A 26532-nucleotide genomic window follows, 5' to 3' on the forward strand; every position below is an offset into this window, starting at 1 on the left:
GGCTGCACCATTTTACATCCCCACCAGCAATGAATGAGGTTTCCAACCACACCACATGCTTGTCTGCACTTCTTATTGGCTGCCTTCTTTATTACAGGTAGCCTGGTAGCTATGAAATAGCATCTCACTTGGTTTTGATGAGCATTTCTTCATAATGACTTATGAAGCTGAGCATCTTTTCATGTGCTCAATGGTCATCTGCATATTTTCTCTGGAGAAAGGTCTCTTCAGAGCCTTTGCCTATTTTTTAATTGGGATATATGTCTCTTAATTGAGTTGTTAAAGTTTTTACATATTCTGGATACAAGTCCGTTGTCCTACCTGTAACTCACAAATATTTTCTCCCATTCCATGGGCTATTTACTTTCTTGATGATATTCTTCGCAGCACGAAAGTGTTTAATTTTGACATAGTTCAATTTACCTGTTTTTCTTTTGTTGTTGGGCCTTTGATGTCCTAAGAAGCCATTGCCTAACCCAAGAGTTTAATGGTTTTAGCTCTTATATTTAGATCTATGATCCATTTGCATTCATTCTTACGTATGGTGTGAGGTAGGAGTCCAACTTCATTTATTTGCATGTGGATATTCAATTGTCCTAGCACCATCTGTTGAAAAGACTATTCTTTGCCTATCGATTTACCCTTGTCAAGAGTCAGTTGATCCATAAATGTAAAGGTTTACTTTTTTTTAAATTTATCTGACAGAGAGAGAGAGACAGCAAGAGAAGGAACACAGCAGGGGAGTGGGAGAGGAAGAAGCAGGCTCCCAGCGGAGGAGCCCGATGTGGGACTCGATCCCGGAACGCCGGGATCACGCCCTGAGCTGAAGGCAGACGCTTAACGACTGCGCTACCCAGGCGCCCCTAAAGGTTTACTTCTTGACATTCATTGAACTATAGGTCTATTCTTATGCCATACCGCACTGTCTTGATTACTTTGTGGTAAGTTTTGAGATTAGGAAGCATGAATCTTCCAACTTTGTTCTTCCTTTCCAAGATTGTTTTGGCTGTTCCAGGTTCCTTAGGCTTAGTATCAGTTTGTCAATTCTGCAAAAAAGCAAGCTGTGATTTTGAAAGGGATTGTATTGAATCCAGCAGCTCGGTTAAGGAAGTACTGCCATCTTAACAATACTGAGTCTTCTGATATATGAACATGAGCTGTCCCATCAGTAATATTTTAAGAACTGTCTTTAAACTGCTTTACTTTGCATCATTATGGAAATAAAAACAAAACTATGCAGCAGGACATGCTGCTGAGACCATGTACAAAATAATGAATGATTATACTCCAGCCCACTATTTCTTTTCTTTTTTTTTTTTAAAGATTTTATTTATTTATTCAACAGAGATAGAGACAGCCCGCGAGAGAGGGAACACAAGCAGGGGGAGTGGGAGAGGAAGAAGCAGGCTCATAGCAGAGGAGCCTGATGCGGGGCTCAATCCCAGAACGCCAGGATCACGCCCTGAGCCGAAGGCAGACGCTTAACCGCTGTGCCACCCAGGCGTCCCGGCCCACTATTTCTTGAGTATAATCTCTTATCATGTGTCAGGAGCTATGGAACTGTTCACACTCTCAGATTCTAATAATGATGCACTGGAGCTATGACCCAAAGAAGTAACTCAGAAAAAAAAGAAAAGAAAAGAAAAATATGCTAGTTATTGAACTACTTACTATCACAGTGAAATACTGGGAAATAGAGAAACAACAATAATCAAATATCCCAACAATTTCCCAACAAGGAAATATCAAATTATTAACACAACAGAAATCTAAATAGTCTGCATACCAGTTACTTACCAAAAAAACAGATTTGTAAATGAAATTTCATGAAGTCTGTGTGTATATTAAAGATCACAAAATAATTTGAAAACAGCTTAGAATTGAAGGATGACTGGGTTATTTTTATAAAGTCGCTTAACATCTTCAACTATTATGCAGGTGTTTTAAAAGGAGAGGCCTTCCTTGTCACCTGCAGCACGCAGAAGGGCATGCTGTGACAACCCACTTATTATTACCCGTGCTTCAGCTTTAGTGCTGCTCACGAGCAGAATCCATTTAGCAATACTGTTATCAAGGACACCTAACAATAGATTGTGCTTTTAACCCCTACCCTTAGGACTTGGGCTAATGTAGGCAAGGGAAAGCTCATCCTTAGGCACATTTAGGGAGCTTAGGGATAAAAATTAACCTTCTACTTGCTTTCCAGCCCAACAGCCTGTAATGATAGAGTTGAAAGAACAGCATATGTATTTAACCTATTAGCAATTTGGGTTACTATCCTCTCCTCATTGCAGTGAACAGAGTTATTAAACCACATGATACAGATTTATCTTGCTGGGAAGTGGAGACAAATATATCCCTCCATCTCTCCTACACCAGCTAAAACCAATCTCTCATTTTGTGTTCGTCTAAGAATAAATGGCAGCTCTATTTTTTGGCGCCTGAAGTAATAAAGAGAACCCACGTAGGATGGAGGAAGAGAAGACTACAATTAACAGAACTTCAGGGAATTATTTCTCTTCCTGCATCGCCTTTTTCCTGATCCTATAAATAACAACATGACATCATGCTGGCAAGACCTGCTGTTCAAATACAAGAGGCAAGCTTGCTCTCTGACAGATGCAAAGAAACGTAGCTACCAAACAACTCCCATCCTGTCCTGTCGACACGCCCCGGAGAAGAGCGCTCAGGCCCAGGCCCTCCTGCACTGGCCCCCGCTCTCCACGACCCCTGCAGGCCGCCTGTCTCTTTTCTCTAGCTGATAAATTAATCACCGAAGGGATCAACCGCCACTTTTCGGTCCCTGTCACAATCACGAATGGATGGGCTAAGAAGCAACACAGAGCTCCCACTTATTCTGGGGAGCGCCAGTGAAAAACATCACTTCATCTTAATAAAAGTACAGAAAGAAAGCACTACAGTCCATTTTTTAAAAGGGGGCCTCAGACAGCTGAAGTCACCTCACACAATGGGCAGAAACAAGGTCCACCATCAGGACACGTGCTGGCGTAGCTGTGTGCAAGCCTTTCCCACAGAACTCTGCAGCCAGGAGAAAGAGAAGAGCCTGACCCTCTTGGAAGGAGATGGGGCGGCAGGCTGATGTGAACATGGTGGAGGGAAGGTCAACCATCAAAGCAGTCGCTGCAGGGCTCTGTTCTGGGGAAAGAAACCACATCCTATCACAGGCCTTCTCAGAAGGAAGGGAGGGAGGGGCAGCACAAAACAGGGGAGCACACTGCAGTGACAAGGCCGCAGGTCTCCGAAAAACAAGGCAGCTTCAAATAAGAGAGAGGAGATGATGGGGACACACACACACACACACGCACACAAGATAGGGTTCATTGTAACTTCTTCAGCGTGGCCTCTCTGAGGCCTTGCACAAACTTCCTTTTGTCCTCATGAAGCAGCACTGTAACTGCAATGCTCTGAGAGGCGGTTACAGTCAAGTGCTTCACAGGCTGGGCGGTGGCGGGGGGAGCGCCGGGGCTCACAGCAGCTCATCTGGGCGCTCGCACCGCCAGAGCAGAGACTTCATTTCAACCCAATCACTTTTTACCTCGTTTATTCAGTCCCCTTCTTTGGAGCCGCACTTCTCTAGCCAGCACATCAGCACTGAAATACCCTGTTCTGTACCCTCCTCAGGAGGATAATCTCCTGCTCCATTGTGAAGACAGCTTTGCATCTCCTACTTCAGCCCTGGTTTCGGGAACAGGCGTGGGTGCCACACAAGAGAAGCAGATAGTCCCTGATAATCAACTTTTCCTTAACAAAGAAATGACATCACGCTCATGGATCAGTGGATTTCTCACTGATGGATGGATTTAGCTGTTCATTCAGCAAATACGCACTGAGGGCCAGTCTTGTGCAAGGCCCTGACGGCTCCCCAAATCCAAACCCAAGGTTTTAAAATGCCAGCACTCAGGATGTTCAAAAAGTAGGAGCCCCAGCTTAGAAGATAGTTTCAAAACAAGAATTCTCAAAATACTTGAATAACAACCTCGTTAGGATGCTTATCAACTTTCATTCAATCAGATATTAAAAATTAGTTTCATCACCAAATAGTCATGATAGCGTGTGTACATGAAAGTGTATACCTATAAAATCAGACATACATATATTACATACTAAGTAGATGGTTAAAACTGAAGGGACGCTGTGCACATCTGTACTGTTTACGGGAAAAAAGAAGACTAGAGAGAAATAATAACAAGTAATTAAAATGCAGACTTGTCTCAATACTTTTTAAATAACCAGGAAAAAATACTCATTCATCACTTGTAGGGTAATGGACTTACCACTACCACAGGTTTACTGAAAAGTAAAGAAACTCAAAACTAGAGCCAAAAATTCACATTTTAAAACTGAGATTACTATACAACATCTAGGACCAACTTCAGGGAAAAGTAAAGACAGGTGCCATATGGTTCCTGTGGCCCCTCTCGCTACATGCCACCCACTCTGCCAATCATGGGCCCAGCTTTACTGACTGCTTTCAACACTAAAACAATTTTTTTCCTCCTAAAAAGGAAAAAAAAAAAATTTGCTAACCCTACTTTCCAGGCTTATGCACTCATCACACTCTGGTTATATATCATTTATCTCATGCTAAGTACCGTAGGAACCCAGCTGTGCCTCCCAGCAGCATGACAAGTCACATGGGAGAAGTCAACAGAGACCGAGAGGTTGTGGGAACACAGGAGGGTGGAGAAGGCTGGAGGTGGGAGCGTACAGACATGCGGTGGGGAGAAGCGAAGGCAGTCAAGAGAGATGACTCCTTCTGCAGTCCGGCTGAGCTTCGTGTTCCAACAGCCCCAAAGAGCACAGGGGGCACCCCATCTGGACGCACCCCACGTCCCACCAAAGGTGTAGAACCCCACTGCTAGGTCAGGTTAGGCCATTAACAGCAGGAAATCATGAAGCCATGACAGCAAGCGTTATCAAGGGTCAGGACGGGGTGGCTATGTCAAAGACCATCCCCCCAGACGGACACCAAATTGTCCCAGAGCACATAAACAGTTGTTCGTGAAATTAAAGAGAGCGGGCAAGCGCGCGGGATTTGCAAATAACGCGCACAGAAAATGAAAACTAACCAGCACGTCTGGAGCTCGTCCCCCTGCACGACAGCAGGCTTACACCAAAGCAGCTGTTCAAATTATTCTGCAGACTGACTCACTGAACAAACTTCGTGCCATAGGATGCAACTGCCAAAGTTAAAGCCAGCAGACCGTGTTCTCTCAGTGTTTGTTGATAGAAAGATCTCAGGGGTCCTAGCTCTAGCCTAAATGCTTGCTGAAAATTAGAAAAAAAAAAAATTCTCTGCAAGCGGATTTGTCAGCAGAGCCCTGTGTTTTCAGAAACTAGGTTTGGGACTTCGCAGGCCTTACAGAAAGCCTCCGACAAGAGCAGTGACAGCCTTTCCGGGCTGTCCCTCCTCTGCAGACAAAGCCTTCCCCACCCCCACCCAACAGCTTCCTCGGGGTCACCCGGGAAGATAAATGAAATGTTGGTGTCTGGACACTGTAAGGATAATCCCAATAATATTCCAAGTTAGCCCCAAATCCTTTCCTCTTCTGGGCCTTTGGGAAGGGCCGAACAGAAACCACCGGCACATTCCCTTGGCCCTGAGGCTACAGCTCACTAACAAGAAGCAGAAACAGATCTTTTAGTCTTTTTTTTTTTTTTTTTTTGAAAACCAAGCATCAGTTTGGCAAGCAAGCTGCTTCACGGTGAAATAGTCCTAATATCTACCACCCACACTCAGATCACAACTCTCCCTCCGAAAGAGCCCGAATGCCTGCCAAGAACTACATAAAGCCAACTAGGTACCTCCCCAAACTGTGCTTAGAAGGGTCCTCTCACGGCTGCGGCTTCCTCATTTCTAGGACCATCCCAACAACAGCAAATAACCACTTACTTTTACATCCACTCAGGCCCACACAAATTAAGTGTCTGGGGCGGGTGGGAGAGTCATCAGTTTAGCTAAAAGTTAAGCACTTTGGTTTTAAAATAAAAAATTTACTAACATGGCAAGCTTCACAAGAGATAAACTCTCACTTCTACATTTCCATTTAACAGCTTCAAAATCCAATTTAAAGCATGTGTTGATCTGGGGGAAGTAAAGAGAGAGAATTCGAATAAATGCCCAACGTTCAAGTGCCTTTTTGCCATGCTGCACACAATTATAAATTCTGGCTCTCACCCCGTGCAGTAAATCTGTTCAACACTGACCCTCGTCTTACCATGTTCAGAGGTATTCAAAATGTATAATGCCCGCCTCTTAAGAAATGGACATTTAATGGGGCACCTGGGTGGCTCAGTTGGTTAAGTGGCCAACTCTAAGTTTTGACTCAGGTCATGATCTCGGGGTCATGAGTTCGAGCCCTGCATGGGGCTCCAGGGTCAGCAGGGGGTCTGCTTGAGATTCTCTCTCTCTCCCACTCCCTCTGCCCCTTCCCCTGCTCATGCTCTCTAAAAATAAATCTTAAAAAGAAATGGACACTTAAAGCACTGACCCTGTAACCCAACGTCCATGCAAAAATGGTCACTGAAGTCAGAAGGCTTAGTCAGTTTACAATGTCCTTATACAGTGTTATTTTGTCCTGCACAAACCCAAGGGAGCAGAGAAACTTTAGTAAATTGGACATCCTTCCCTACATGGAAGACCATAACCCTGAGCTTAAAAGACAAGAATGCTAACAAAAAGACTGGGCTGTACAAGAAACTGATCAGAACTATGTTTCTAAGACAGCGAGGGGAAAAAAGGGGAAAATAGAACTGAAGGCTCGCAATCCTGACCACAAAGAAAAACAGTTTTGAGATAATGAGAAAAAAACCAATTCAGACATAGGTGTAAATAATTCAGATCCTGGTGAGCTTTCTGTACTATGTTTCAATCATAAATCATCAGTAGAGTCTCCAAAATACAACTTCCATATGTAAAGGTGAGGAGTCCGCGGATTTAGGAGGCACTTCATGAGGGAAAGGAATTATTCAGGAAGTAATGTACACTCTGTTGCCAACAAAAAAAATTAGTGATCAAATCATCCCTGTGCTTGCAAAAGCATTCCTAGGCAAATGCACTCATGGCAATTCCTGGGGGCAGACTTCTAGAGTCAGCTGTGCTTCAGGGCACCCAGTTAACTGGAGGACAGAGATTGTAGAAACCTTGCAATGATTCCCTGCAAGCTGCTGGTACACCTGGCATAACAACTTTCATATGCAGGATTTTCTTTCTTTAAGATTTTATTTATTTATTCTACACAGAGAGAGAGAAAGCACAGGCAGGGGGAGTGGGAGAGGAAGAAGCGGGCTCCCCTCTGAACTGGGAGTCCAACATAGGACTTGATCCCAGCACCCTGGGATCATGCCCTGAGCCGGAGGCAGACACTTAATGGACAGCACCCAGGCGCCCCAGGATTTTCTTATAATACTTTTATTTTTCTTCAAATCCTCACTCTTCAAATCTCCTAAGCAAGCAAACCAAAAAAAAAAAAAAAAGATATGAAGGAAAAGCAGAGACCCTCCAAAGGCCAGGGTGTGTTCTGCTTCTGGAATGAGACAGCCTGGCCTCATTCACTGGGTGAGCCTGGGAAGTCACTTGAAACCCTCCTGGATCCCTTTTTCTATAAAATGCCGATGACATTTTGTATCTATGTCCTAGCGTTGCTCTGGGGATTAAACTTGATAGCATGAATAAAGCGCCTGGCCCAGGATTTGTCCAAATGAAGCCCATGAAAAAGCAACAAAAGCTACTTCTGTTTCAAAGCTGATGGGGTCCTTGACATTCCAGGCAATAACCTTGTATAAATCAACGGTTAACCAAGATGAAAACTTAGCAGCAGGTTATTAGTACCCCCAGAAAAGGAAAAGGATCGTGCTGTGTTCTTCAAAGAAGACATGTGCTAACGCCCCTACGTATTCGGCTGAGAGCACGCCAATCTTGTCTCCCTACCACGAGAGAGCTCACCCCTGCCTCGCCCACGTCTCCCGAACAGAAGGTTACTGACAAACATCCTGGGTTCCTGGAAGAGGCTTTTGTAGCAACGGTGCGGCGAAAAGCACGAGAACGAAACGTTCCTTGGCCCAGCAACACTGGGGCTCATGTTGATACGAGTACCCGCGTGAGAACTACAGCTCGGATCCACCGACGGCTTTATTTAAAAACATGCGGAAGGCACAGTACCTCTAATCGTTGTATGCGTCCCTTGAAAAACATGAAGAGGGAAGAATTTGGATAAGCAGCTTCTTTTTTGAGAAGAATTTCCTTCGCTTCATCCAGGCCTGCTTTGTTATCACTGCCATCCAAGGCAAAAAACGGGCGGACTACGGTGTGATACCAGAGCAGAGCCAATCTAAAGAAGAGGGAGAGAAACATTGAGCAAGGCTTTTCTTATAGCGGTTCTACTTTTTAAAAACTCAGTATGTGCTCTTCCAGAACACTCTCCTTCCAAAAAGCTTACTATGCAGTCTTTGAAGAAGTAAATTCAGAGTATCTTTCCCCATATTAATTGTATCCATATTTGGAAAACTGAAACTTTGGTACAGCATATCATATTATCAGCACACCCCCATCAGGTGAGAGGAGAACAAGATGATAAAAGCATTTAGCTTTTCCGAGGCTTCCCGATGGCTTGCTGAAGGTATGAACTGACATAAACCTCTGAATTCTTCACTTCACTCGTCAATGCACAGATTAGAAACAGTAACTGGTTACCATGAATTTACTGTCCCCTCCTAATAAAAGCATCACCCTTTTGCAAGGAAAATGCTGCTTTCTCCTGTGTTCACAAAGTTAGAGTGTAAGCTTCAGAATCCAAATTGAAATACGGGAACCACAGACACAGATTATACTAAAACAGGTTAAAATAAGCGAGAGAACCAGAAAAAAGGTTCTTTCTCTGCCTTTGAGGATGTTCAATTCAAAAAACAATTATTTAAAATTCCCTTACTTCAAATTCATCCTTTCAAGAAAAAGACCATGTTAAATAAACTCAGTAAATAAAATAGATTCATTAGAATCTGCTTTAATGAGTAGACAAAAATGTTTCACCAATACATCAAATATTTTTATGTAAATGCATGATTCTAGTATATTTATAAAATTGGTTCTCTTCTGGAGATCAGACTAATTTACACTATGAATTCATTTCTTTCCAGAAAATACTAAGATATAAATAGACAAATTATCAAATGTTACAAAACGGTTAAATCAAATTAATAAAATACCACTGTTTATGTAATTTAATGACTTTGGGGAGGCACAAATATTTTTGAAATGAAAATTTAATGATATTTTTAATAGCTACCAACTGATTGAGTGAATATCCAAATTCCTCAATATTGATAGGAGTAGAAACAGAGCTCATTAAAGTCCTCTGTGATATCAACATTTTTTGGAAAAACTGACAGGTAGTGTATAATGTCAAAGGACATCCAGTGTCCGGTAAAATTACTCAAATTGCAAATGGTGGATATTTACCAGAATGGAAAAAAAAAAAATTACACTGTTTTTAACTGATGGAGGAATAGGTGACTCCTCACTCTGGAGAGTTATACCAGCTTCTCCACATTCCTGTTTAGGAACTGTCATTTCAGTTTACTCTAACATGACTCAGTTTAGATTAACATGACTCAGTTTAGTTGACCAGCACAAAATATCCAAGCCACACAGGAGAGACCAATGAACCAACCAGGATCAAAGAAATTATCCAGTATCAGGATTGTCTGAAAGAATAACAATTTCAGAGTCACCGAAAAGGCTTATCATATTCATATTCCTTAAAAATTCAAAAATCAGGATCAAGAATCTCAGTGATCGCAGTCCAGGTCATAAAAACTGCTTATAAAATCATTTGAGGTTGAAAAAGGTGATCATTTTACCTGTTTAAAATAATACAGGACTCATGAGACTCAGGAACAACGTCCTATGTCCTGCTCTCTAACGTCAGCTCCAAAACCAGCTTATAAATACCACCAAAAATGCAGTTCTCGGCATTGCATTAAAAGACAGAAGGCATGGCATCCTGTCAACCCACCAAGCTATTTACCTGAAGTTTCCTTTAAAGGCTTTGTCGTTTACTTACTTTCAACACTATATTATCTACCAAAGCATCGCAATACCGCTACTCACGTAGCTAAAGGGGCCTTCATGTCCTTACTTTCGCTCGCATACATCAGTGAAGAAAGCCCTTGCAGGCGGTCTCCGGGAAAACCCAGCAGGTTGATGATTTTGAGCAGGTTGGGGGGCACCATGGATATGCAAAGGTGGAAAAGGCCATATCCAAAGCTAACAGCACCTTTCAGTCTGTTTAGAGACTCCTCAGACACCCCTTCAGCCACTATGTGATTATCATTTGCAGCGTCAGAAGTCAAAGGCTCTTCAGTTAGCTTCTTCTGACACAGCTCCTGAAGGGCGTTGATGTCCAGATAGCATTTATTGTAAATCTTCCAGGCTTTCCTGAGGATCCACCCACCTTTGATATAGGCTACAGAGAAGGGAAGAAAGCACGAGAAAAATAAGCATTCAAAGTAATTTTCTTATAGTAATGAGGGATATTGAAGAACAACCTGAAATTCAAGCAAAAATGTAAAAAAACAATAAAAATGACCATCTTCCATTGCGCCCTGTTTTTTGCAGACGGCTTCAATTCCTTATTTGTTTCCCTTCACCACTCAGCAAGACCCTCACGTTGCTTTACTCACTGTTCCGTCAAGCCCCTCGTGCATGAGCTGGGGTGCAACGGATGACATACACCGCGAGACTTAACGCGTGAATGTCAGCATGCAAGCACCGCGTGAACCCGACTTTTGTTCTCCATGCTCCGTGAAACATGAACTTCCACCGTGTTTCTGAACTACCACGGCAACTTCGCTGATAAACCTCCCTTAGGACTCTTAACGTTTGTCTACACTGTGTTTCATTCCTCCGAAAGAGCCAGTTTTAAGTCTGATTCACTACTAAAAGTATACCTTGGCATCAAGCATGGCAACTTGAAGTAAAAGAAATAGAAATAGGGGCGCCTGGGTGGCACAGCGGTTAAGCATCTGCCTTCGGCTCAGGGTGTGATCCCGGCGTTATGGGATCGAGCCCCACGTCAGGCTCCTCCGCTATGAGCCTGCTTCCTCCTCTCCCACTCCCCCTGCTTGTGTTCCCTCTCTCGCTGGCTGTCTCTATCTCTGTCAAATAAATAAATAAAAATATTTTTAAAAAATAGAAATAAAGAAATAAAGAAGAAATAAAGAAATACAACAAACAAAAAGGATTAATTGATACTTCCTTAGCCAACAAATGGCAGTTCATTCATATAGAAGTTATGAGAGTTAAATGCAGAAATGCAAACAGTCCCCCATTCACGGGTATCTCATGCCTACTGTTGTGGCTTCAGCGCGCCTTACGAGGACGGTGTTATTTGGTCCGAGGATGGCGCTCACCCCCTGCCCAGCCTCGATCTAGACAGGTGCAGTGAAGGCAGGTGGCAAAAAGAAGCCACTTCACACCAGAGGGGAGAAGCTCTTATTTATAAAGCTGCTTCCATGATTTCCCGTCAGACCAATTTTTAACACCGCGTCCTCAGTCGCTGAAAGAGATTTCACAGATAAGACCTGGGATTTACCCAGTTCCAGGTCCCACTGGCCCGTCTTGCACAAGCCCACAGGTCCTTCCTCACCCTCTCCTCCTGTGAACACCTATATCTTCTGAAGGGGAAGGAAGGGGCAGCTGATTTATCTGTGCTTATCTGAGTGCATCATCACCATACTTTTGAGGAAAGGTCTTCTATAGGGAATTTTCTGCAGAAAAGAGATTATCCACTCAGCACTGTTACCAATATGGCACCAGTCGCCTGACCCCAATGCACCAATGGAAGCCCAAATGAGCTGTCCCGGGCTTCCAGGCCCTTTGGAACAGCGGAAAAAGAAGTTTGTAAAAAGTTATTTTTAAATTACCGAAAATACGTAACATAATATCTTATTTACAAAAGTCTAATCCCTGAAAGTCATCTAAGAACACATGGTATATACAAAAAAGAGCTACCAGAGCAGGCCTACTGCTATCCTTTGAAAGTCCTGCTTGGAAGATTGGCCCTTGGCTGGGGTCTGTGAACTTGGACTTGGGGGAGGGTTCCCAGCATTCCCAGGACTGGTAAGAGTGGCTCACTATGCCTACCACCCTGCTCGCAGAAGTAGTACGTTTTATGCTGAACACCTGCTTTCCTCCTGGGGGCCTGGAATTTGGGTATGTGCAAGACAGGCAGATCCACACATGGTCAGCCCCCAACAAAAGGTCTGGGTGCTGGGTCTCCAACAAGCTTCCCGGCTGATAACAAAACTCACTGCCCAGAGAACTAAGCAGCTCCTATGAGACTCCACTGGGAGAAAATTTTGGATCGCTTGTGCTGGAGTTTTCCTGGGCTTCATCCCACACATCTTTTCCCTTTGGTCGTTTTACTTTGTATCTTTTGCTGTAACAAATCACAGCCACGAGCATGATTATATACAGAGTCCTGGAAAATCATTGCATTGAGGGTCTTGAGGGTCCCCAATCCATGGACTTAAGCTAATACTTAATCAAGCTAATATTTAATCATGCTAATAATTTAATAAATATTAAATTTTATGTATCAATTTCTTGACAAATGATAACCATATCTCCTGCGGGATCACAATTCAAAATACAACCATCCCCCAAGTTCCAAGTTCTAGATTGTTAATGTCCTATAGATTAAGTCCACTGAAAAGAATACTGACTCTAAGAGAGGATGAACAAACAAAAGCTTTATTTTCAAGGGAACTATTTTTATAACTTTATAAAAGTAATACACATTTGAAACAACTTTCATTTAGTTCAATTTAACAAAAAAAAATTTTTTTAGAGAAAGTATGAACAGGGGGAGGGAAAAGGCAGAGGGAGAGGGAGAATCTTAAGCAGGCTCCATGCCCAGCACAGAGCCCGAGGTGGGGCTCAATCTCATGACCCTGAGACCATGACCTGAGTCAAAATCAAGAGTCAGATGCTTAACCAACTGAACCACCCAGGCGCTCCAATTTAACAAAAATACTTACTGAGCAAATATTACATTTCAGGCACCGTTCTAGGAGAATCAAAGGGAAATAAGGTACAGATCCCTCCCGTAAGAGGCACAATGACTCTTCCTTTCTAAATGGAAGTAGTGCAGGAAAACGAAAGGTCGGAGACAACCCTGAAAACTGTATGATCCAGTACGTCCCCAAACAGGATGCTCACTTATGATCCAAGAAGGCCAACGTTGAACGGAAAAGCAGGAAAAGAAAAAAGGAACACAAAACCAACTGGGATCTAATAAAGAGGAAAACATTGGCTAGAGATTTTAAAAATGAAAAAAAAAAAGAAAACTCGCAAAACCCTAAAAATGCTAATTAGCTATTATGTTCCTATTATGTGCCGAGGACTGTGCTGGGCAACCAAGGGATACAAAAGAACCAGAAGACATCATCTCGGCCCTTCGGATGCCCACAAAACTGAAAAATAGAACAAACGAAAAAAATAAGTGTGTAGCATCAGACTATATATATCCTATGTGTTTGTTGATGGCCCCACTGGGGTCCTATGGAGAAAAATGAAAACCAATCATGTTGAGATGATGGGTGAGTTGTTCTTTATTTCCTTTTTGTCACTAAATTTTTCTATGTAATAAATATTAAATGAATTAGTGCAGAATGAGTATTGCAGGATTTCAGCAGAAAACTATACTGCCTCCTTCCCCAAGGCCTAACTGGAAATCTGAAGGAAGAAGTCTAATTCCACTTTCCCCTGCATTTCCGGGTGCTGAGGCTTCATTCGGGAAGCAGAGCTTCCGCCTAGGGAAAGGCAGCATTCCAGGAGAGAGGAACACCCGGGTGAGTATGAAGGAGCAGGTGGGCAAGCTGTTCAGAGCCAGAGTCACACAGGGGACACAGAGACCAAAGGGGACACACGGATGGCGTGCTCGGGTTCTGGGGGCCCCCTGAGGTCCACCTAAGGACCTGCACAGAAGCAGCAGGCAATTTCTAGGATTGGGGGTGAGGAGACCACCAGTGTTAGGGATGTAATAATCCGACCTCAGGTGAAGGATGGTAGCAATGGAAACAAATGTCAAAATGTCCGTCAGTGCCAACTGCACAGACTCAGTCAACAAAAAAAGGACAACGGTAAAAACCCTATTTTTATGAAATAAAAATGTAATTCAACGTGTCTTTCATTTCTTGCCCAAGAGAGGAGTTTAGGTGCCAATGTTTAAAAGCGTATGTCAAAATCTGTTGTAACAAGTTTTAATGCCTTTAATTTGAGCCAGGTAAATAGAACCCAAAGTTCTGACTACATCGGAGACTATAATTTGCGCAAGATGAAGTTAATATGCACGTAGAGAAAGATTTTGTTTTTGCTGCTTTCTAAGCTCAACATGCCAGAGAAACAGGTTCCCCAGGACTGTCACCCTACTTCCCTGTCCCAGATGCTGGGACCAGCACATCTGAGCACAGCCAGACCCTGACCACGGAGCACAGACTGAGCGAGGAACCGGCGGACGGGCCGCGCTCCAGGGCCGACAGCAACGCCGCTCCTGCAGGGGGGACCCTCAGCCGCCTGGTGTGGCAGTGCAGCTAATGAGCACGCATTCTCCCAAAAGGCAGAGCAACGGTGTTTAAGAGCCCTACATCCTGCACGGCCTTCCATATGGCTCCTCTGAAAGGTCAAATATAAATCATTCAGCCTCTGAGGAAGACACACACAGACGGCCGAAGACCGCAGACCATGTGCCCTCCCCTATGAGGGCCAGCCTCGGTCAGCTGGGAATGTAGGGGAGAGAGGAAATGTCGTCCCCATTAAGGGAAGGGGTGTGTGGAGGTGGGTGGGGGGAGGCAGGGAGTGGGAGTCCTTCCCAGGAAAGGGCAAGAATTGTCTGGAAAGTGAAGATACCAAGCTATACTAATTGATGTTGGGATAAATCTTATAGATTTTTCAGCAGGGCATCGTATCTAGCATCTGTCTGTTCACTTGTCCTCGATGAGGCTGGTTAACCCTATAATGAAAGATTAGTTCAGGCCTACTCTTTTTGTAACCCACATAACAGACTTTGGGAGAAAAATGGTTTTGTTTTCATGTCCAAAAGACTTCTGAAAGACTCACTTTTCCAATCTCAACTCTTTCTGGGGCTCGGGGTTGTGCCACTTTTTCCTGAATGGCATCACCCCTCCTTCATCCCTTCAATTCACGTATCATACGCCGTGTGCTAGGGAACAGCACAGCAAGGGCCAAGGACACAGAGGGGAAAACGGCCTCTCGTTCTTTGTCACCCCGCTCAGGATCTCCAGGCAGAGTTCCCCAGCACCTCATTCCGTGTGCACCCAATCTGTGACGGACTTACACGTCTAGTGGGTAAAGCATCATCTCTTTCTCCACTACTACACCAGCAGTCCCCTGGGGCAAGGGCTATATCCCACTCATCTCTAGAGCCCCGGCACCTATCACCACACAGTGTGGGAGGCAACATAGGAGCTCAGGAGGTGTGGGCGAAAGAGGCAGCAGGTGGACAGCGCTGCTGCCCTCGAGGAGATTACAGTCAAATACTGTGGGCAGACATGTGCATAAAAATGTGTACTGCTGTGTGATGAGTGCCCTGACGAGGCACAGACGACATGGAGAACAGCAAAGGGCAGACGAGGAAGTGAGGAAGGCATGCCTGAAGGAGGCTGGTCTGGGACGCACCTGGATAGACCAGAGAAAAATAAAGGGACCGAAGGCCTTCCAAACAGAGGGTAGCAAGAAGGCAGGAGGCAGGGCATCCCGGGAAGGGCAAGGAGCTCGGCTTTGCTGGCTGCTGGGAAGGCAGGCAGGTTCGTACGGGCCACCTGAGGAAGGAATTCGAAGTGTCCCTTGCAGGAGACGTAGAGCGGCTGTTTCCAGCACAGGGGTACGGGGGGTTTGGAAGACGGCCCCAACGGCAGCACAGAGAATGCGGACAGGGAAGCAGGTGGGTCAAGAGCAGGCCGGCCCGCCAAGCAGGGGCCAGCGCCACAAGACAGAAGAGGGAGCACGGCCAGGTTTCCGGGCCTCTCAGAGGTGGAGGCACGAGGAACCAGTCCCAGGTGACGGGAACACGGTGAGAACGCTAGGAATTCAGGTAAGAAGCAAGAAACCGTGGCTCAGGATCAGTCGTCACTAACAAGCCGTGTTCACCGTTCCGCCCCGCCCAACACGCAGCCTCAACTGCCTCACCTGGAAAAGCAAGCAAACTCCTCCAGAGAACATTCCCGGAGCCTGTATGATGCCAGGAATACACAGGGGAGTACAACAGAGGGCCTAGCCTCAAGTCTAAAAGGAAGGAAAAGAAACGAAATAAGGTGGCAAGTGCCATAAAATAGGATTTTAAAATAGCTTCTTTTTGATGTGAAAGTAATGAATATCTGCTCATGGCGGGGGGGAGCAAACAAGCAGCCCTGGATAACAGAATAAATTAAAAAGATATTAATAAAGGAGTATATAAAATGAAGAGAGATGATGGGATAATTCATTACAGAAGAAATTCAAATGTGAGAAAGCACAAGAGTTCTTTTAAAAGTAGGAAGCATTTAAAAATTCAGACTCATCCCTACCTGGAGCTCAGGTGAGTGCGTGCACCCCCCCCCCACTTCGGCGCCACCCACTCGGGGTGGGGGAGAGGCACCTATAACAAATATCTCCAAGAAGGCAGCTTTTCCCCAAGAAAATTATCCACCGAAAAAGTTTTCTAAGAGGGGCGCCTGGGTGGCTCAGTCAGTGAAGCATCTGCCTTCAGCTCAGGTCATGGTCTCAGGGTCCTGGGATCAGCCCTGCATCAGGCTCCCTGCTCATCGGGGAGCCTGCTTCTCCCTCTCCTTCTGCCCCTCGATTCATGCTCTCTCTAATGAATAAATCTTAAAAAAAAAAAAATGGACTCCAACAAAGTTTTTTATAGTTTAATAACTTCTAAAAGGCTAAAGAAGAGCATTTTTGGTTATGTTTGTTTGAAACAAGGAGATATTCATAAAACAAATGACCACTGTGTACATTTATGTCTGTCAGAATTTCATTTCAGTATCAATATCTGTTCAATAAATTATATGGCGTTAGGAAAAACCAAGAGCACCGTTCAAAATCCGTGATAAATAGGATTAAATAATTGATTAATATCAACCTATTAGGAGAACGGGAAAAGGCTAAGAAGGCAATTTACGAAAGAAATACAGTTTATTAATAGGATATAAAAATAGGTTGACCTCACTAATAACAGAAAAAAAAAAAAAAAGCAAAGCAAAGAACATCTAAATGTCCAAAAGGAATTGGTTAACTAAATCATGGTACATTCATTTGAAAAACTATGTTATTATTTAGTATTTTGAAACTGAACAACAGGGAAAACGTGTAAAATACAATCTAAGAGGGAAACGTTGGATAGAAAGCACTGTAGATTCCATTCTGTGAAAGAAATATGGGAAAACACAGCACATTAGCAGTAAAGAGTGATTTCTCCAAGTGGTAAGATAAGACATGACTTGCTTTCTTTTTTACCCTTCTCTATTTTCCCAGTTTTCTATAACAACGTTCAGTAATTTTTAACCAGAATAATAATTTTAGAAATAGACGGCATGAATTGATGACTCTAAGCTTCCTGAGGGCAGGGAGCACAGCCTGTGCTGCTCACGTAACATGGTGCTTAGCCCATCACACACGCTCAGTGATTATTTGTCAAATAGACCCATGAATGAGCAAACGAAGGATATACTACCTTTTAGTTTTTATAGACTTTCAGACTTACAGAAGAGTTGTAAGATTAACACAAAGATTTCCCAGATGCCCTTTACCCTCGTTCCCCAAACATTATACTACATCAGACTTACCCTTCTCTCTAGACAGGTATTTTCTCCTAATGGCTAAAATTAGCTCCTTTAAAAAGTCCTTCTTGAGTGTCAGAAAAAAAAAAAGGAGTACAAGATCACAGAAAATGCCAGAGCTCCTATCCTGACCCAAGAAGTCTGACAGCTCTGCTGCTTTTAATATACACATGAATGGAGAGCTTCAAGTGGGGGCTTTTATACTGATGCATCACAGGAATTTCACACCAGCTATGAGCCCTCAACCAGGTAAGTATTAGGCAAGTCCCAAGGGGAGAATCAGAGAGAAAAACATTGAACAATGGAACCAAAGCAAAAGGCCAACATATTTTAAAAGAAGGATAAATTCTAGTAAGTCCAAACTTTGGAGCTCAAAATAAAAGTTAAGTTCCATTTCTGATTTGAACCAAATAGAAACAAAGCATCCTCAAGTTTGAGCTGGGAGGGAGGGAGGGAGGGAAGGAAGGGAGGGAGAGACAGAAGAAGGAGAAGGGAGAGAAAATCAGTGTCTGGCAGTCTAGAAAGAATAGTGTATGTTACAACTTAGCAGCAATAGACCCTGCTTCATTTAAGGTTTGGAAGGAAACGCTTTTGCGGTTGTGAGTTTTAGTTGATTTCCTTTTGGAATTTTCATTTTTTTCAAGTAAATCCTATCTGCCAAAGAAGCAAATTTCTCCTGGCAGTATCAGACTGATACCCACATAACCTAAAGAATTGGTGTCTGTGTTAGACACAGTCTTCCAGAAGCTGTTAAAAGACTCAATTTGAGTCTAAAGCTCTCAAGATAACAAAGCGACAGAATCCTGGAAAAGAACAGTCTCGAACAAACTAAGGAATCCATGTATAGCCCTTACTCAAGGTTGTTCAAATGTAGGTCAATCAAGTATTTTAGGAAATATTTGATACCCACTCAGGCTCTCGATAACAATTTCCCAAAAAATTTAACTTACACCAGTTATATTTCACTTTAAAGGTTATTCACAACTTGATTCTCATGAAGGAAAAGTATGATCTACCTATCCGGCACTGGTAATTTCTCTAACTACGACAGAATTATCTTAAGACGAGAGGATGAAACACTGACTTCAAGTCTAAAACTATTCCCCTAAACACACATTAAGCACTCATGGTTCCAATTTCCTAAGTAAAAATCAGTATCATGCCCCAAAGAGGCACCACATATTTTCAAAGACTGAAATACAAGGCACTGTAAAAAAAAGGGGGGGGGGATTATTTATTGTGTCCACTGAATTTTGAAAGCCATTAAAAATAATGCGTTGACGTACCTGACAATTCTTGTTTCACAAACGAGAGCACAGCCAGATAAACCTGACAGTCAGCTATGATTATCTGTCTCTGAAGCCGATCAACCATAGAGGGGGCAGATTTTCGGACATCAACCTGTTTGACGGAGAGAAAGTACACGCCGATAAATCACACACAAGAACGAGACTCCACCCAAACCACCATTACTTTACTGTGCAAGATAATTTCACGAAGGAACTGTGCAACAGGGCACTGAAAGCCGAGACCAAATCTACACCATATTCCCATGAGATCTAGCTCTGTTTTGTTCACCATACGATGAAGAACATTGTAACTCAAGACAAATATCCTAAGTGAGAACAATGAAGCTCGTGGGAAACCATGAAAATCAACACAAAAGTTCAGAGGTTTACTTTTTTTTTTCTAAAGATTTTATTTATTTATTCGACAGAGATAGAGACAGCCAGCGAGAGAGGGAACACAAGCAGGGGGAGCGGGAGAGGAAGAAGCAGGCTCATAGCGGAGGAGCCTGATGTGGGGCTCGATCCCGGAACGCTGGGATCACGCCCTGAGCCGAAGGCAGACGCTTAACCGCTGTGCCACCCAGGCGCCCCAGAGGTTTACTTTTTTTTGAAACAATTTAAGTTCTTACTTATCCGAAATAAAAACCACTAAAGGTAGAAAACATTCCCCAAAATAGATAGCCCGAAAAGCCACTTTGCAGCCATCTATCTTCATTCATATAGGAGGAACACTTGGGTTCATAACTTCTGTGCCACAACGGAGATGTGAGGGTCGAAAACTGATTACATTTTAGTTAAAGAGAAAATAGGTTCGAATGAACCACAAATTGAACTCGGAATTTAAGCTATACCTCTTAGGTGACTACCTCCATAAAAGAAGCGAAATGTAAAATTAAAAAACTCCATTTTTTATAGTGTTGGTCCTTATTGTAAAGAATGTTTGTAAGTGAAAAAAAATTACCCCAAAATAGAATACTGCATTCTTAATACAAAGTGAACTTGAACAAGATAAACGAGTTTTCATAGGTTTTCACAGTGATACGAGGAATGATAGGATCTTTACAAATACAACAATAGCATATACAGTAGAATGAACTGTTTTCCTTTTTTCTACATTAGCATAATCTATTATGGTCACTATTGTTGCAAATGTAGTCCCAGAACTCATTACTTTGCTTAGGCAAATGTCAGTCCATTGATGCTGCTGGTTCTTTGTAATAACATCTACTGTGTAGGGTTGTTGGAAGGGCTAATGAGGTACTATATATAAAAATGCATTTTAAATTGCAAAGAGCCATTACCAATGTTAACTCCTAACATATGTGCTTAGGCATGGAGTTAGATACAGAAGACAGACATATAAATAACTTACAGTCTAATGAGGGAACACCGACCTCATTACCATGTAATGTCGTAACTGTTCTGAAGGGTCAAGTACAGGGTACTATGGGGACAAGGAGGAAATCTACTCAACACAGCTCTGGGGCTCAGGCAAGAGTCCTTGGAGAAAATGATCTAGGAAGAACTCAAGGAGTAGAAACCAGGTCCAGGGAGGAGAATGTTCTAGGCAGAGGAAAAGGAAGTGCCAAGTCAGCCACAGTAAGGAGTTTGGACTTCCCTGTAATGGCAAGAGTGGGGTTAGGGACACCGAAAATGAAGCCAGCAACCTATTATTTGCATTTTAGAGACTGTATTATGGAGAACGAATTCGAGAACAGTGAGAGTTGTTGTAGGCAAGTGGGGATGGTGGCTGACCTAAGGACATGGCAGGAGTGGGGAGAGAAGTGGATGAATTCAGGAGGTACTTTAGAAAGAAAGGCAACAGGACTCAGTCACTGATCAGACGCAGGGTTTGCAGAAAGAGCCACTGAGGAAATCTCGGGCCCTTGTGGAGCATCAGGAGAATGTACTCTTGGCCCATCAGTGGCTTCCTCATGGGGGACACCATCAGCAAGAGCAGAGGCGAAGCAACCTGTACACGAATGAGCCGAAGAAAAGATGGGCAGCTTTTGAGGACTCTAACCAAAAGATGGGTTTGTCAGCTCAACAGGTAACACAAGGGAGACTCCAGAAACATCAGGGGTAGGAGGATGCCTCCCCAAAGACTAGACGTTTGCACTGAAAGGTAAAAGCAAGATCAGGAAAAGTGAATTACAATGTTATTGTGACTTTATGTGTAACCAAAGGCTGTAAGGCTTGGGGAAAATCAGGTAAATAGCTGAACTCCTCCATAATGCTAAAATGCAACATATCTGAATTACATACACACAAAAGCTCTTAGCACATGCCCCATTATGGAAGAAGATAACCTTAAGATAGCAAAAGAATGAATGCACTGAATGGCTTTAATGACTGATGGGGCAGGTGGGGGTGGGGTTCTACTGTTTTTTTTTAAATACATTTCACATCATCCAAAGTTGTAAGAAACGTGTATGCTTTCATTCATATCCGAAATATCGAAAACCAGGTAAAGGAGCAATGCCCTACGTCAGTGGCACTCCGTTCACAACCTAAAGACATCGTGCTTACATTCTTCTTAATTTTATTCTTGATGGTTTCAATTACTCCAGCCTCTTCACTTTCACACAGCTTCTCCGTCGTCTTTAAGTCATCACACGCCAACTGCATTTTTTCTTCCTCAAATGTCATCATGGCGTTCTTCCAAGAAAGAAATAAGGAAAGAATGAATGAATCAGTAAGTCTCTGAAAATTTAGACGATTTAAAACAACAAAATCCCAAACTAGGGGGGAAAAAAAAACATTCAAATGTTAGTTGTTGCAAGTAAAAGAATTAGAATGTTACGGCATACCGTAATCATTTCCAAGAACGATAATCTCAATATGAAATAAGGCTGTAAGTCTATCACACCTACATGAAAAAACAGAGGGTGGTAAACGTTCTCACAATTACTGTTCAGGACCTTTTTTGTTGTTATTGAGCACAGTAACCAAAGCCCTGTAGAATCTCTGATCGGTCCCCTTCACTGAGTTTCCACAGCAGTGTCTGACTGCAGAGTTCATTCTCCCCGCACGTGGACCTTGGCCCCATCAGGTAATGGGCAGAAATGCTACTGAAGCATGTCCGCCCTGAAGGCGGCAGTCTTTTCAGGGACAGCAATTCCAATGGGTTCCCTTATTTGGAACTCATATTACACTGTCCACAGTGAAAAATTAGACTGGCAGCCTGGCAGATTTTTCCAGGCCACATCTGACTGGGTAGGGGCAATCCCTTCTCTGATAAACACCTGCTACTTTTCACCAGTGGCATGGAGGTTTCTGAGGTTATGGATGGGCTGTAGGGGCAGAGACAAGATGCTTGGTTCTTGGAAGGACCTAATGAGCTCATGGTCACTAACTCTCTTCCCCGCCCTATCCATTGGGCAAGCCCTCTCCCCTTGGAGTTCTAGGCCTCCTTGGAAGGACTCCAATATACTCTCCCCTTGGAGCCGAATCAGACCACAGTCACCTTTGCCCAAGCCCCTTCACCACACTTTCTTTTCAAGCAGACCCCAGCCCTGCTGCAGCCCCCTCCCCACCTTCCTCCTCCACTCAGCCAAGCCTTTGGCGGGGTCTTCCTTCCTGCCTTTGTAGTGAGGGGTACTCATGTTGTGATTCCCACAGGGTACCACTTTCCCTAAAGTCAGATGCTATGCTTTCTTGTAAATGGCAAGCCTTAAACATTTGTGTTGTATTCCCTGGCAAGAGGCGCAAATAAATAGCTTGAATGAAAATCCATGTCACCAGAAGCTGGCCGGGTACCTGAGGTTGGGCAGGGACAGCAGTCACAGGACACACCAGTTTGCAGAGATCTTCCTACATCTGAAATCTACAGGCTTTCTCTATTTTACTTCACTTGGTCTCTACACATATTGATTATAAATATGTACACACATACACACGTTTGCTATTATACCATTCTATGATAGTTTTCTTAAATTATATGCCTGAAAGTGGTTTGTGTGATGTCATACGTATTTCTGGAAAAAAGCACCCAATTTTCTACATTGCCAAATTTTCTTTAAACACCTAACTGCAACCTATTCCTTCAATTCCTAAATACTAATATTTAAAAATATAATAGTAACTAATAAATTTCAACTCTGCTAATTTAACTTGCTTTACAGTCCACATTTATTCAATAATTTTAGAGTAAACCTTTAGTATCCAAACCCTGACCCTTTTTTTTTTTAATCTCTAATGCAGTTTTATTTTTTGGAAGGGTCTTTCCAATTTTATTCTTATTTTAAAATTTTTTGGGGGCACCTGGGTGGCACAGCGGTTAAGCGTCTGCCTTTGGCTCAGGGCGTGATCCCGGCGTTATGGGATCGAGCCCCACATCAGGCTCCTCCACTATGAGCCTGCTTCTTCCTCTCCCACTCCCCCTGCTTGTGTTCCCTCTCTCGCTGGCTGTCTCTATCTCTGTCGAATAAATAAAATCTTTAAAAAAAAATTTTTTTTTTGGTTGGGAAAAATACTCTCAAAGTACTCTCAATACTCTCAAAGGTATAAGCATTTTTTTTTAATTAAGGAAAAGAGGATATCTCATAGGTGTTGGCTAATAGACAAAACTTTATTACACTTTTAAATTCTGAAAGATCTGTATCTATAGGGGGTGCCTGGGTGGCCTAGTTGGTTAAGCATCTGACTCTTGATTTCGGTTCAGGTCACGGTCTCGGGGTCAGGAGACTGAGCCCCCACATCAGGCTGTGTTCAGGGGTAAGTCTGCTTGAGATTCTCTCTCTCCCTCTGCCCTGCACCCCCCACCCTGTGCATGTGCTCTCTAAAGTAAATAAATCTTTAAAAAAATTAAAAAATAAAAGACCTGTATCTATACAGTGAGTAACTCCAAGACATACTTTATATACTTGTTTCCTTCACACCAATATCACTCCCCATAGCAACTTACCAAAAAACTGACGAAGCTCGCTCCAAAACTCATTAATGGGCTATGATTTCTGTTAAGGAAACAAAACAAAATTATTTTTAATGTATACTTTTATAAACATTGGCTATATGAGCATCACTATATATTACTAATAATTGGACAGACAGGGCGCGTGGGTAGTGCAGTCGCTAAGCGTCTGCTTTCGGCTCAGGGCGTGATCCCGGTGTTCTGGGATCAAGTCCCACATTGGGCTCCTCTGCTGCGAGCCTGCTTCTTCCTCTCCCACTCCCCCTGCTTGTGTTCCCTCTCTCGCTGGCTGTCTCTCTGTCACATAAATAAATAAAATCTTAAAAAAAAAAATTGGACAGACAGTAAAGTCTTAAAGCGGATTAAATTACCCTAAGAAAGGGACACCTGGGTGGCTCAGTCGGTTAAGCACCCAACTCTTGATTTTGGCTCAGGTCATGATCTCAGGGTTGTGAGATTGAGCCCCATGCCAGGCTCCGTGCTGGGAGTGTAACCTGCTTGAAACTCTCTCTCTGCCTCTACCCTCCTCTCTCTCCCACTTCTCTCAAAAAAAAATTATCCTAAGAAAAAAGTTGGAGGCAAGGAGGTTCACAGATCTGCCTGCCAAAATAGAACCTGTCTGATTCTTCAAAGGCACACAAGAAAATCAAATTATAACAGACTGCTTTAGCAAACCAACCTGACATCTGCAAGCATGTGGCCAAAGGAAGATGATTAATATTCATTTTAAAAATGCAAAACATGTTCAAAACTTTATACACATAAGATAACATTTTTGAAGTAGATCAAAGGTTTTTGTCTTTTTTTTTTTTTTAAACCATGGAGCCAACTTGAAAGTTCACTCATCCCATCCAAAGCACTTTAAGAATGCCTCCCTACGGCAACAATCTTGGGTCGCCTCCCTCCTCAGGAGCTTGGTACTATCACTTTGTTATCGCTCAATAAACCTTGCTTTGCTGCCCACCAAAAAACAAACAAAAAAAAGAATGCCTCCTTAGAGTCAGACACTCCCCCACTGTAATACAGTCATTATGCAATTACGTATACAAGCCAAGCAGAAACCAAATCAAACTAATACCAATTCAAAGAATACAGGAATATAAATTTTCCACTTCAAATTCACAACCAGTACAAAATCTAAATCTCTGTAAATTTCACTAAAAGAGAAAACAAGTGGTAATCGCCTTCTTAAAGAAAAATAACTTTACTGATTTTTTAATTATGTAAGATAACATATGGTCATTCTAAAAAAGGAGAGAACAATGCATTTAGTCAAGCCCCTACAGGAAATTGAGTTTGTGTCCAAAGTGAATGTGTGTTTGGGGGTGGGGGGCGGGGAACATGCACGTTGGTACGTATATATGTACATACACGCATATATCCAATGCGTGTATCAGATGAACATCTTTGTACATATACCTTTTCAAGCAAGCCCAAATATATTCTTGGGATAAACTGCTAGAGATAGCATTACTGAGTCAAACAGTATGTACATCCATTTTCCTCTTGAGGGGGGAGTGAGTGGAGGGAGCGGGAAGGGAGGAAGGTAGGAGGAAGAGGAGGGGCAGTAAGGAACCTGATTTATTTGGAATATTAAATTTCTGCTACATTTCTTCCCCATCTATTTAGTCCTTACTCAAATTCTACAATGAATAATTATTTGTTTGCCCCCACCTAATAGGATACACTAAACCAACAAGAGAAAAAAAAAAAAAAAAACGTAGCAAGGTCAACTCATTAGTGAAGAATCCCGTACCAGCACTCACATCCACCCACCAAGCTCACACGGCACACCTCGAGCCCACGGCCAAGTCCGCCGTCCCTCCACGGCCATCTTCCCAGCCCATGGCTCTGCGTGGACATACTGTCATAGGCTCCCAACCTAATTTGGTCTGCCTATCCGTGTCCCCTCGAGAACGTTATTTTCTGCGTCTTATCCCTTATCATGCCTTACACACAACAGGCTTTCACCAAATATGAATCAGTGAAGGAATGACCTGCCTCTCGGGAACAAACACATTTCGATCAAGTGCTGACGAGTCCGGCCTTCCCCTTCCTTGCTTACATGTTAGCCACTTCGCCGTCTGAAAAATGGAAGAAGCCGGAACTACTTGTTCCAGAAGAAAATTAGGTTTCTGAGAGCCAAGGTTATTCATTATTCACGTAGCCTAGCCTGGCCCTCAGTGCCTCACACACCATCGCAGGTGACAAACCAGCCCAGTGGGAACACTCTCCCCTCCCTGAAGTACAGTCCCCGCGAAGCCCACATCATCCGGTACGGGACAGTGTACCCGGCACAGAAACGGATCAATGACCACGCGCCCTCTCGTATGCCCACAAGACCTGCTGTTTCAAGGTTCACTCGACTTTTTACGTCTACATTCATCAACCTCACCATCATCATTCTGGCCCACAGATGTGGTTTCTACATAAAACCCACTCATTTGGGGGCTTGGGGAATGTTCCCAA

The 26532-nt window shown here is 43.2% G+C and overlaps 1 protein-coding gene across 1 annotated transcript in view; it reads right to left on the bottom strand.

Annotated features, from left to right (window-relative positions):
- Positions 1–26532, bottom strand: part of TTC39C (tetratricopeptide repeat domain 39C) — a 101274-nt gene that overhangs the window by 34160 nt on the left and 40582 nt on the right. The window contains exons 2-6 of the mRNA XM_040632637.1: positions 24058–24106; positions 21681–21809; positions 19149–19263; positions 10130–10484; positions 8183–8351 (exon numbers count right to left, since the gene is read on the bottom strand). Coding sequence (XP_040488571.1) covers positions 8183–8351; positions 10130–10484; positions 19149–19263; positions 21681–21809; positions 24058–24106 — 817 coding nt within the window. The remainder of the gene's footprint in view (positions 1–8182; positions 8352–10129; positions 10485–19148; positions 19264–21680; positions 21810–24057; positions 24107–26532) is intronic.

The sequence above is a fragment of the Ursus maritimus genome, unplaced genomic scaffold, assembly GCF_017311325.1.
Source record: "Ursus maritimus isolate PB19 unplaced genomic scaffold, ASM1731132v1 scaffold_18, whole genome shotgun sequence".
In the NCBI taxonomy this organism is placed as follows: domain Eukaryota; kingdom Metazoa; phylum Chordata; class Mammalia; order Carnivora; family Ursidae; genus Ursus; species Ursus maritimus.